Here is a 13,742-nt window from a genome sequence, read left to right on the forward strand (position 1 = left end):
CATCTGAGAATGCTGAGAGGCTAGCTGCTTCCCTGGAGCTTCAGTACCGACGTATGGGGCAGAAGTGAAAGGAGGCAACATCTGTATCTGAGTTCATTAATCTGTGAAGTGAAAATGATCATATTGATATTTAAAAATCTGAAAAAAATGTAGGACAGAAGTTAAAATGTTGGCCTGGCTGATAGTCATGTTCATGCCACAATACCCCCTGACTCACCTTGCCCTCACATCATGAGATGCTTTGAATTTACAGAATGAAATAGCCCTACCCACACACTTAGCTCTGAGAAATGTTCTGCATATTTACCAACCGTGTGTACTAACACTAATTCCTAGTCAATGCTCTGCACAAAATATAGACATATCTTCAGTCAGCCTCATCTATCCCCCAATCTACTCTCCACTAAATGAGGATGGAGGCCATGGGTCATCCTCCTCTGTCAAGGGCCATGTAGAGGGACAACACAGTAACTTCACTGGAAGTTCTGTCTCTGAGCTCAGAGGAGCCTTCTTTTGCAAAGAACCTCAGTGGAAAAGACAGGGATCTATGTGAGCCCAACTGTTAAAGGTTCAACTTTTTTCAAACACAGATATGGCCCTGACAAAGAGGACTGAGTACTACTCATGACTCGAAGGAGTTATGAATGGGGTACAAGAAAGAGTCAGCCAGGTGAAACAGTAAACATTGCACATACCATCTAAAGGGCTGAATAGAGATACGAATAATATAGTGCTGGCATAATATATTCTGGCTAGGGAAACTTAGGAGGTATTTACAGAAAAACTTAAGCATCTGAGCTAAGACTAGGACAATAAGGGAAATTTAACAGTGAGAAAATTTTACCTAGAAGTTGGTGGTGGCTAGGTAAAGGACACTGTGGAGGAAGGAATGGAATGAGCATAGTTACTGAAGTGCCAAAGCAGAAGCAAGTTTGGCCATTTGGTCTGGGCTAAAGTTCCTACCAGGACAAAGTAGAAGTATGATAAAAGCAGGTTGAGGCCACACTTCATCTCCTAGTTAAATTATTTTGAAATTCATTCTGCTAGCAATGGTCTGCTCTTTGATTTTTACAAGGAAGTGACCTAAGCAAGACTCTCATTTTTAACATTTTTAATACATCTTATTAAATATTACCAAAACACTATGGCATAGAAGGAGACTGAATGTGTTACTAATTCCCATTTTAGGATGGAATTGTTGATATTTCACTGTGGAATTGTTGATAAACTTGATATTTCACTGTGCACAGCCTTCTTCCCCCATGCAGGCTTTCTTTACTGAAGGCCAGTTTTCATTTCTTTCACAAGTAAGAGTCTCCTTCTACCTGTTTTCCCCATATTTTTTCCTGTTTATACTGCTGCAGAAATTATTTTCATTCAGTAAAGCTGACTAGACTTTGTTGTTTTCGCCTGAGCTGTATTAGCATCTGGGCTTCTGAAGTTGTTCTCATATATTAATCTGGATATTCTGATTTTGCCTTTGTAAACGACAGCCACCTCAGCCAAGCGGCCTCTCAGTTCCAAGGGAGTGCTCATTCCTTCCCTCCTCATCCACCCTCGTCTTTCCCGAGGGTGCTTCCTGCCATCCCGCACCCACCACAGCTTCTCCCACCACTTGTAGTCAACCCCATATCTCTCTCTGTTTCTCCCAACCCTGGCCCTCTTACAGTTGTCCTCTTCCTATAACGAAAAGGTTTTAACGCCAGCCGGGTCTCCACTAGCATTCCCAAACTTCCCCTCTTCCAGCTCCGCTAGTCCGGGAGCGCGCGGCAGCCCCTCAGCGCGTAGCTCTCGCGCCCGAATCTCTTCCCTCAGGTCTCCCGGGGGCGCTCTGCCCTGCCCGCGCTCTTCCTCCCTAAGGCCCCGCCCCTGGCCCCGCCCCTCACCCGCCGTCCCGCGTCGCCGGCTCTGGCCCTCCTGGAGGCCCCGCCCACCTCCCCGCCCCGCCCCGTTCCCGCTCCGCCCCCCGCCCGCCGGCCCGCGTCGCGGTCTCTCGCCCTCCCCGGGCCGCAGAGCTGGCACAGAGGAGCGGCGGCTGCGGCTCCATCGCGGCCTGGGGACCCGGGCGCTCCGCTGGACACGGCGGCCCCGAGAGCGCCCGCTGCCCGCGGGTCTGCCTCCGGCGGTCCGGGAGTGCCCCCGCGAGCGTCCGGCGTTCCTGGGGGCGGGTGTGTCTGGGCGGTGCGGGGCGCGGGTCCGCGCGGCTGAGGAGACGGAGCGGAGGGGGGGCGCCGCCTGTCGGGGCGCGGGGGGCGCCGCCGGGGTCGCGGGGATCCCTGCGGGGACCGCAGGGGCTGGTTCCTGTGCAGAGCAGTTTTCTCGAACTCTCCACATCCGCCTCTCTTGGGGCCCAGCGCAGCCCGGAGACCCCGTCGGGATCTGCCTCAGGTAAGCGGACTTGGCCATTTAGGGGTCTCTCGCCCCCAAACCACGGCTGCAGGCCGGGGAGTGGGGAGCGGAGGATGGTGGAGGCATGTTCGTAGGACACGAATTAAAAAAATGCAACAGGCGGGGCGGATCAGGAAACTCCTAGCGTTAATGTTTCCTACAGAGGGGAGACTTGTCCAAGACTGAAACTTGGTTAGGTTCTTCAAAACCGTAGACGGGCAAGGAGAGGCTGCTCCTTAAATCTGGGTCTGAGCTCCCTCTGGTGGCTTCTCCTAAGGACGTTTAAAGGAGGTTACAGGTGAGCCTGGAGTGGAACTGCTGTTCCTCTGCCCGGACGCGTTGTCATGATTTCTCCTGTGAGAAAAGTGACTCATCTTAGTAGTTCTCATTACGAAGATACCTTCTGATCCTATGAAAGCCAACCCTTCAAGCGGAGTGAAAAGAAAAGTCCTTTCAGCTTTTTCTCCCTGAGTCCTTTGTAACAAGAAATAACAAGAAAGATACAAGACTCATCTTTGTGTAAACTGCATTTGAGTAAAAACATTGTTAAGTGACTAACACAAGCCACCGTTAAAATATAAATACTGTCGGGAGAGTTATATCTTGTAGTTGCTTGTTACTGCTAACATTCACTGAGATCCAGATGTATGTGTTTAAAAGTATTAGAAAACAAAATCACTTGAGCTAATCAGGTTTCATATAATGTAAGATTTTATTGTGATTCTAAAATTTCTATCAAGAGATGCAGAATATTTCAATCATTGATATATACACACTCCCAGCATACCTGTAGCCTCAGAGAATTTCTTTGTTCTGTTTTTCCCCCAGAAAGGAGTGTCATGAAAAAGGAACAGAAAAGAGATATCACTGTTGGTGAAAGGGGAGTTTTCTTTCCCTGTTGGTGGTTACTTCATGGTTGGAAGAGAAGTATCTAGGTGGCCGAAGAGATTAAATTTTTATAGTTGTACAGATGAAGCTGATAAAAGAAGATATGACAATGCTTTCTTGTGTCACAATAGGCTGATGAGTAAGCCTGAGAAAGACAGATTTGAAATGAAGGCAGGAATTTTTATTTTTTTTAAACCAAGTAGGACTTTGAACACTTGTTAAGGATGTTTTTCTCCCAAAAATGGAAGAAGAAAAAATTCAGAAAGCAAGAAGTGTAAAAAGCAAATAGTACAACTGAGTCCACTCACTCCAAGAATGTCAGTATTTTATCAGCATCTTCTGGCAACACACATAAATGCATCATACATCTGTGGTGAGTTTATTACCAGTGATTTTTTTTATGCTAGGAATGACTCTTAATTTGAATTTTGGAGTGCTTTTTCTCTTTTTTACAATTCATGTTTCGACTCTTCATGTTAAATAGATTTATTTAAAGGAAGTAAATGCTGAATCTACAGTATTTTTTAGCTGTACTACTGTTCCCTGGAGAATCAGTATGGAGAAATTAGAGACTTTAAAATTCCCTGAAGTTTTATTGGAAGCAAAGCTGTGCCAGGGACACAGATACACAGTGTAAGTTTTCTCTCCTTGGCAACTGCACTTGATTAGAATGAGCCGGACATCAGCAGGATTTCACAGCATATAAGATTTGCAGTCTTTGTTTTATCAAGGCCTTTAATGTGTGTTTTATAATTACCAGATGGGGAACACGTTGAATACTCTGTTTGACATGTATGCCTAAGGAAAGGAACTCCCCCATGGATCATGGCGTTAATGTTTACAGGACATTTCCTATTCTTAGCATTATTGATGTTTGGTTTTTCTACTTTTGAGGAATCTGTGAACAATTACTCTGAATGGGCAGTTTTCACAGATGATATAGATCAGTTTAAAACGCAGAAAGTACAAGATTTCAGACCCAACCAAAAGCTGAAGAAAAGTATGCTTCATCCAAGTTTATATTTTGATGCTAGAGAAATCCAAGCAATGAGACAACAGTCTCGCACAAGCCATTTGCATCTTTTTAGAGCTATCAGAAGTGCAGTGACAGTTATGCTGTCCAACCCGACATACTACCTACCTCCACCCAAGCATTCTGATTTTGCTGCCAAGTGGAATGAAATTTATGGTAACAATCTGCCTCCATTAGCATTGTACTGTTTGTTATGCCCAGAAGACAAAGTTGCCTTTGAATTTGTCTTGGAATATATGGACAGGATGGTTGGCTACAAAGACTGGCTAGTTGAGAATGCACCAGGGGATGAGGTTCCAATTGGCCATTCCTTAACAGGTTTTGCAACTGCCTTTGACTTTTTGTATAACTTGTTGGATAATAATAGAAGACAAAAATACCTGGAAAAAATATGGGTTATTACTGAGGAAATGTATGAGTATTCCAAGGTCCGCTCATGGGGTAAACAGCTTCTCCATAACCACCAAGCTACTAATATGATAGCATTACTCACAGGGGCCTTGGTGACAGGGGTAGATAAAGAATCTAAAGCAAATATATGGAAACAAGTTGTAGTGGATGTGATGGAAAAGACAATGTTTCTATTGAATCATATTGTTGATGGTTCTTTGGATGAAGGCGTGGCCTATGGAAGCTACACAGCTAAATCAGTCACACAGTATGTTTTTCTAGCTCAACGCCATTTTAACATCAACAACTTGCAGAATAACTGGTTAAAAATGCACTTTTGGTTCTATTATGCCACCCTTTTACCAGGCTTTCAGAGAACTGTGGGTATAGCAGATTCCAATTATAATTGGTTTTATGGTCCAGAAAGCCAGCTAGTTTTCTTGGATAAGTTTGTCTTAAAGAATGGAGCTGGAAATTGGTTAGCTCAGCAAATTAGAAAGCACCGACCTAAAGATGGACCAATGGTTCCTTCAACTGCTCAGAGATGGAGTACTCTTCACACTGAATATATCTGGTATGATCCCCAGCTCATCCCACAGCCTCCTGCTGAATATGGCACTGCAAAAATGCACACATTTCCTAACTGGGGTGTTGTCACTTATGGGGCTGGGTTGCCGAACACACAGACCAATACTTTTGTGTCTTTTAAATCTGGTAAACTAGGTGGACGAGCTGTGTATGACATAGTTCACTTTCAGCCATACTCCTGGATTGATGGATGGAGAAGCTTTAACCCAGGACATGAACATCCAGATCAGAACTCTTTTACTTTTGCCCCCAATGGACAGGTATTTGTTTCTGAAGCTCTCTATGGACCCAAGTTGAGCCACCTTAATAATGTATTGGTGTTTGCTCCGTCACCCTCAAGCCAATGTAATAAGCCCTGGGAAGGTCAACTGGGAGAATGTGCACAGTGGCTCAAGTGGACTGGTGAGGAAGTTGGGGATGCAGCTGGGGAAATTATCACTGCCTCACAACATGGGGAAATGATATTTGTGAGTGGGGAAGCAGTGTCTGCTTATTCTTCAGCAATGAAACTAAAAAGTGTATATCGTGCTTTGCTTCTCTTAAATTCTCAAACTCTGCTAGTTGTTGATCACATTGAGAGACAAGAAGATTCCCCAATAAATTCTGTCAGTGCCTTCTTTCATAATCTGGACATTGACTTTAAATATATCCCATATAGGTTTATGAATAGGTATAATGGTGCCATGATGGATGTGTGGGATGCACACTACAAAATGTTTTGGTTTGATCATCGTGGCAGTAGTCCCATGGCTAGTATACAGGAAGCAGAACAAGCTGCTGAATTTAAGAAACGGTGGACTCAATTTGTTAATGTTACTTTTCACATGGAATCCACAATTATGAGGATTGCATATGTCTTTTATGGGCCGTATGTCAATGTTTCCAGCTGCAGATTCATTGATAATTCCAATTCTGGCCTTCAGATATCTCTCAATGTCAATAATACTGAACATGTTGTTTCCATTGTAACTGATTACCATAACCTGAAGACAAGATTCAGTTACCTGGGATTTGGTGGCTTTGCCAATGTGGCTGATCAAGACCAAATAACTCGATTTGGTTTGGGCACTCAAGCAATAGTAAAGCCTGTAAGACATGATAGAGTCATCTTCCCATTTGGATTTAAATTTAATATAGCAGTTGGATTAATTTTGTGCATTAGCTTGGTGATTTTAACTTTCCAATGGCGGTTTTACCTTTCTTTTAGAAAGTTAATGCGATGGATACTAATACTTGTAATTGCTTTGTGGTTTATTGAGCTTCTGGATGTATGGAGCACTTGCACTCAGCCCATCTGTGCAAAATGGAGGAGGACAGAAGCCAAGACAACCAAGAAGGCTTTGTCTTCAGAAGGGCACCACATCGATCTTCCTGATGTTGTTATTACCTCACTTCCTGGTTCAGGAGCTGAAATTCTCAAACAGCTATTTTTCAACAGTAGTGATTTTCTGTACATCAGGGTTCCTACAGCCTACATAGATATCCCTGAAACTGAATTTGAAATGGACTCATTCATAGATGCCTGTGAATGGAAGGCGTCAGATATTCATAGTGGGCATTTTCGTTTACTCCGAGGCTGGTTGCAATCTTTAGTCCAGGACACAAAACTGCATTTGCAAAATATTCATCTTCATGAACCCAGTAGGGGTAAACTGGCCCAATATTTTACAATGAATAAGGACAAAAAAAGAAAATCAAGAAGGAGAGAGTCTTTGCCAGAACAAAGAAATAGAATGAAAGGCGCCTTTGATAGAGATGCTGAATATATTAGGGCTTTGAGGAGACACCTGGTCTATTATCCAAGTGCACGTCCTGTGCTCAGTTTAAGCAGTGGAAGCTGGACGTTAAAGCTTCATTTTTTTCAGGAAGTTTTAGGAACTTCGATGAGGGCATTGTACATAGTAAGAGACCCTCGGGCATGGATTTATTCAATGCTGTATAGTAGTAAGCCAAGTCTTTACTCTTTGAAGAATGTACCAGAGCACTTAGCAAAATTGTTTAAAATAGAGGGAGGTAAAGGCAAATGTAACTTAAATTCGGACTATGCTTTCGAGTATGAATCATTGAGGAAAGAATTATCAAAATCCGAATCAAATGCAATCTCCCTGTTGTCTCATTTGTGGCTAGCAAACACAGCAGCAGCATTGAGAATAAATGCAGATTTGCTGCCTTCCAGCTACCAGCTGGTCAAGTTTGAAGATATTGTGCATTTTCCTCAGAAAACCACTGAAAGGATTTTTGCCTTTCTTGGAATTCCTTTGTCTCCTGCTAGTTTAAACCAAATATTGTTTGCCACCTCCACAAACCTTTTTTACCTTCCCTATGAAGGGGAAATATCACCAACTAATATTAATGTTTGGAAACAAAATTTGCCTAGAGATGAAATTAAAGTAATTGAAAACATCTGTTGGACACTGATGGATCATCTAGGATATCCAAAGTTTATGGACTAAATGCTGCAGGTCAGCAGAAATTTGCACTAATACTTCCCAACCCACTTTGTGGATATGAATTAGAAGAGTTTGTTTATTCTTGTACTATGTGTGTATGTATGTGTGTGGGTGTATGTATGTATGTGTGTGTTTGATCTGTTATTTGCACAGAGAGATTATTTTAAAAATCAGCACCATATTTGGCCTAGCAGGATTTATTTTTATGGCATTACTTTGTTTGCCTTTGTTTCTGAAATTTTTTCTGCTAAAATGTTTCTGCCATATAGGTGTAGATGAAGTTATATCATGGGTGCCAGGGGAGATGGGAAGATTTTAAAGGTTTTTGTTTAACTCTCCTTCATCTATAACTGTGTTAATCTATCTTGGGACCTCAAACACTGCTAAAGGCCTTGTAATTCCTGCTTTACCCATGCATCTCTTGCTTTCAAGATGGACTACAAAAGTTCCTTATCTTTTTGAAAAGGTCTTCTAACACACTTATCTTGCACAAAGAAAAAGAATTTCTTTTACTGTGTATAATGTTCAATGATATCACTGGGGAAACGGTGAAAGCTCCTATCAGAACTATAGGATTCCTTCTGTGGACAATACAGATGGAAGAACAGAATGAATATGCTTTTTTGAGGTCAGAAACAGTGACCTGGAAAGCCTACTTAAAGTTTTTTACTTAGAAATAATAAGGAATAAGTCTTTGAACAATCTGAGTACCAAGGGCTGGTAGGTTATTTTAGACATGCTTGTCTGTTTTAAACTCTTTTTGCCTCCCTGAAACTACAGCTGTTCACCATCATACCACTCCCACACTATCCTTTCTGTCACTGTCAAGCAAAACAATCAGCAGTTACTAATTGCTAAACTCCCAATATTTGTGGGTATTTTTCCCCCAGATGATTAGTTTTTCACTAAAGACTGAAACAGACTTAAAATCAAATTTATTTTTGTGGAATTAACACTGTATGACTCAAAGATAGCAGTGTCACTGCTGCCAGTGTTTTTTTAGACAAGAAACAGAATTGGAAAACTGCCTGACTTATCTTGCATCCCTTTGAATGAGTTTACAGACTGCCAGTGTCTGCGAAAGTTGAAAGCAAATGGGAGATGATGTCAGAGGCATCTGTTTCCTTTACCATCTGCATCTTATTATAAATGTAGTCGTCATAAAATGTGGTTCATTTTATTTTGGTAGGCTCTGAAATAAAAATGCTATGCCATTGTAAGCCAGTGAAATAATTACAGTGTATTGGATGAAAACTATTAGACAGTGTCAAGACTTGATGAAAATATCTGTACCGATTGCAGTCTTCTTGATGTTCCAAGCTGTAGTTCCCCCAAGCTCTCTAACACTTGGGAGTCTGTCATTCTGACCTAGATAAAAGTGGTTCTTTCTCAGTGGTTTGTTATTATGTCAAAATGTGCTTCCAGAGTGATAAAGCTGTGGATTTGTTACATTCCAGCTAAACCTAACTCGACTGTCAGTTTTTCTTCCATAGTGAGAGTGGAGACTGCTGTCCCTCCCCCACATGTACTTCCTTCCCATAGCTCTGGTGATCTTTTCTCTATAATGTCAAAATGAATGAAAATCATATGAATATGTTAATAGGTTGATAGGTCACTGAAGACCTAAATCTTTACTGTTTTTCTCAAGGGAGATCATTCTTTCTATCTCGGGGTTATCAGTGAGCATGTAAAATGCTACATGGATTATAACAATATTTCCTTTATTGATCAGAGTATCTGTGTTTACTTTCAATTCCCAGGATGTGTGATCTTGAATCATATCAAATAAAAAGGCTCTGTTTTGGAAGCAGTATTAGGTCTGATCAAAGTAAGAATTACAAATGTGTGCAGGTAAAAAAAAGAAGAAAGCAGAAGCTATCACTACATTTCAACATTGTATAGAAATGCACCCATGGGTAGGAGACAGCCAGGTGAATATGTGGAGGAATAGGTGAGGAAGAGGTATGGAAAATGAAAATGCTAGTGAGTAATTCTGAGAATGATTATGGGAACATGCTATTGATAGCAAAAGAAAAGTAAAGGCTTCCCAAAATTATCTTCACAGTGTATCCTAACTTTCATGGCCACATAGCAATGTGAAATTGAATGTACTTGTCTCTGTACTCACCTACTCCCACTTCAAGGGAAAATTTCAGACATGAGCCCTAGTATGTGGTTAATTCTAAAATAGTAAGTTTGCTGGAGAACATTTCTATTTATAGATGTCCCTGTGAAGAATGTTAGGTATGGGTGAAGGGATGATATATCCATTGGATATACATGTGATCTTGCCTGAGACCCCTGCCTAATAATGTGAATACACAAGGGGACTGATTCTCCTGCACTCCCACGGTGATCTTGAAGAAATCCAAATAGCCTCTACCCTTAATTTTGTTCTTCTCATCTTGAAAATAATTAAAAGATGGATTATCACTATCTAATACTTCTGAGGGAAGCATTTATAAAATGTTCTATCTACAAAATCAATCCCTTTCTTTATTAACTTCCTCAAACGTAGTCCTAATTAGTATAAAATATTTTATTTACATAATATGATTTTTTTTTTTTTTGAGACAGAGTCTCACTCTGTAGTCCAGGCTAGAGTACAGTGGCATCATTATAGCTCACTGTAACCTCAAATTGCTGTCCTCCCAACAGCTTGTCTCAGCTTCCTGAGCAGCTGGGATTACAGGCGTGCACCACCATGCCCAGCTAATTTTTCTGTTTATTTGTAGAGACAGGAACTCTCTCATGCCCAGGCTGGTCTCAAACTCCTGGCCTCAAGCCATCCTCCTGCTACAGCCTTCCAAAGTGCTAGGATTATAGGTGTGATCCACAGCACCCAGCCAAGGATTAAAAGTTTGAAAGAATGTGTTAATCTTGCTAACAAAAAGTAAAATCAATAAATGTAATGATAATCTGATTTTCAAAAATTTCAAATATTGCAGATTTACTCAGGATCAAATAGAAAGTCCATATCCAGATGTGAATTTACTGTAGTAAAAATCCAGAGAATGTAGCAGATAGGAGAATATGCTCAGGAGAAGGAAGCCAAACCTATGAATATGCTTAACTTTAATTTTTACAGTTAAAGTAAATAAAATTCAAACTTTAATAAGCAGATGACACAAGAATATGTACATATTAGGCCTAGACACTAAAATATTAGACATTTGATTATTTTTTAGAGTAGAATTAATTCCTGGCAAGAATGGGACAATTCTCATTTATAATCAAATTCCAAGGAATGGCAGAGGACCTGTCACATTGCCTTCTGCAAATGTATTCAAAGAAATTTCCCCTCACACACATACACACACATATGCACGCACGCACGAACACACACACACACACTGTCATGTCTTAAAAATTTCCTTTTTATGTAAATGTTTCCCTTCCTCTCCACCACTTACTTTTGGTTGGCATCATTAATCAGCAGAGATTTTGGTGCATCGCCAAAGATCCTATACATTCTTGATAAAGTATATTGCATTTAATTATCTGTAAGTGAGTAAACATCAATGATATTTTTTAAATTGCTATGTTTGTTTTGATTAATTGATCATAAATAGAAAAGTTTTCATTGATTAGGAAAAAATGGACATAGAAGGCAATATGTTATAACACCACTTTCAGAGGTGTTATATTCCAGTACCTAACATTCTAAAATACACCAAGACATTTAATATGTAGGCTATTTCCTGCTTATTTAATTGTTGACCAAAATCTTTAATATATCTGACTAATCATTATTTCATTTCATTTTGGCAAAAAAAGTTACCCAGATAATTTTTAAGACCCAGATGACTTTTTGCACAGTGGATGATAGATACTTTAAACAATAGATTCTAACATTCTTTTAAACAACTTGAGATGCTTGAGCTACAGTTTGCATGGGCTTATGTTGTGTTACTCCAGATAACACATACATGTTTAATTGATTCTTTCTTCGAAAGGTAGGTTCAGCTAAGTTTTCCAAACCATGAAGTTTTTTGTTTTTGTTTTGTTTTTCTTTCACATCTTCATCTGGTTATGCAGCAAAGAAAACATACTGAAGATCATAAACTAGTTTATACATATGTATAATAAGACTCCTCTGTTAATCCAAAAATAAAAAACTAAAAGTAACTTGACTATGATTGAGATAATTTTGGCATACCACGCTTCTTTAGTTCTTTGTGTAATGGTGTTAGGATTTTGTATGGAGCTGAGGAAGTAGAAGTTGGAAAATGAAGGACAAGTTGAATACTGATACTCAGTCCCACAATTTCAGCTGCTAAACTTGACAATTTCAGCTGCTAAACTTGGACACCACTCACCTCTCATGATAGGCAATTTTTACTTCTGTTCTTGTAACTTAATTCCAAGTCTTGACTCTACAACTTTCTAAATGACAAGAATATGCTTGTACTAAGAGCCTGTATTCTACATATGCCTCTACTGCCACTGGTAAGTTCTTCATTTAGTCATGATATGATGAAAAGGAGGAAACTTCTTGCAAGTTTCTTCAGGCATTTAAGATAGATGATGCACAACTGTGGTCCGCAACCCCCGGCAAAGGACCGGTTAGTGGCATGTTAGGGACTAGGCTGCAAAGCTCCGCCCTCCCTTCCCGTCCTCCACTTTGTGGAAAGATTGTCTTCTATGAAACTGGTCCCTGGTGCCAAAAACATTGGAGACTGCTGATGCACAGAGTTGGCACAGTGAAGACACCTTTTTTTAATAGGATAAGGATCTGTCTATCATGAATTAATCACATGCTCTATGCCTTGAATCATAAGGTTTTCATGTATCTCATTGCAATCCCCAGAACAACTCTATTGTCAAGTGCTTTGTCCAAAGTAAATCCACTGATAAGTGATTTGACCAATATTTAGTCCCAGTTTTTCCAACTCCAAAGTTTTTTGGAAGAATTTTGAATGGATTTGTAATTAATTCATCAGTTCTCTCATTTGTAGCAAGTACCACCCAAGGAAAGGCACCAAAAAGTGGTACCTGTTCTGTAGTAGACATGGTTTACTGACACTGAGATCTTAGTCAAGTTTCATAATTTTAAACCTCCATTTTCCCATCTGTAAACTCCCTTTTGATCCAAGGATTAATAAAAGATTAAGTGTGAAAATTAATAGAAAGGTACTTATTTCCTTTTTTGTGACTACCTCCAATTTTCAAGTCTTATTGATGTGGGGGACAGGGGAGCAGAATGTTTACTTTGATTCTATTACCATATTGCCCAAAGAGAAGGCAAACTCTAATGTAATGTATCATTTTCCCAGTAAGAAAATTTTCAAAAGGTTTTCAGATAATTTGAGCATTTACAGTTAAGACATGTAGACCAAATAATCATACATCTATTTTAATATTTAATATATTAAGTTGCACAAACTTATAAAATCAGTTGTACAATTAATATATTAATTTTAAAACACTGCTTTTTCATGTTTATATTTCAATACACAGTTTTATTCAAACTTTCACTTTAACATCTTCATTTTGAGAGCCATGTTTTGGTTTCCAGAGCATATTATATTTACTTCTGAGATTTATGGAAATATGGAACTATCTGAATTTATCTTCAATGCTATCAGTTTTATTATGTGTCACAAGTGCCATTTACATGACATTAAGCATAACTTCATGTTCATACCTTCATTTGGGAGATAGATATTTGTTATCTTCTCAATTGTAAATTATGTTATTTTTCTACCTTAATGTTTTCCTTTTATTCATTCAGTATGCCTAAAGCTGGGTATGTCTAAGATTATGTGTGAACATTACATTTACTCCACTGGCTATGATAATGGAATAAATGGAAACCAATTGAAGGAAGTATATTCATATCACATATAAATTCCAATGTACATATTATTATTCACCTTAAAGCCACATATAACAGGATTATATCAACATAAAACTAATCTATCTATAATAAACTTTTCTGTAAATTCACATATCATTTACACATATATTTTTGATTGGGGTAAAATTCCACAATACCTTAATTT

General features: G+C 39.6%; 1 protein-coding gene across 1 annotated transcript; it reads left to right on the forward strand.

The window, feature by feature from the left end:
- The first annotated feature begins 2,235 nt into the window (after positions 1–2,235).
- Positions 2,236–11,463, forward strand: DSEL (dermatan sulfate epimerase like). The gene is made up of 2 exons (XM_020282210.2): positions 2,236–2,388; positions 3,217–11,463. Exon 2 carries the CDS (start codon positions 4,102–4,104, stop codon positions 7,738–7,740), a length of 3,639 nt encoding a protein of 1,212 aa, XP_020137799.2. The 5' UTR covers positions 2,236–2,388; positions 3,217–4,101; the 3' UTR covers positions 7,741–11,463.
- Positions 11,464–13,742: the final 2,279 nt, after the last annotated feature.

This window comes from Microcebus murinus, chromosome 17, assembly GCF_040939455.1.
Source record: "Microcebus murinus isolate Inina chromosome 17, M.murinus_Inina_mat1.0, whole genome shotgun sequence".
Taxonomy (NCBI): domain Eukaryota; kingdom Metazoa; phylum Chordata; class Mammalia; order Primates; family Cheirogaleidae; genus Microcebus; species Microcebus murinus.

What these genes read in the sequence shown, in the direction of transcription:
- DSEL (XM_020282210.2), top strand. Translation starts at nt 4,102, where the DNA reads ATGGCGTTAATGTTTACAGGACATTTCCTATTCTTAGCATTATTGATG.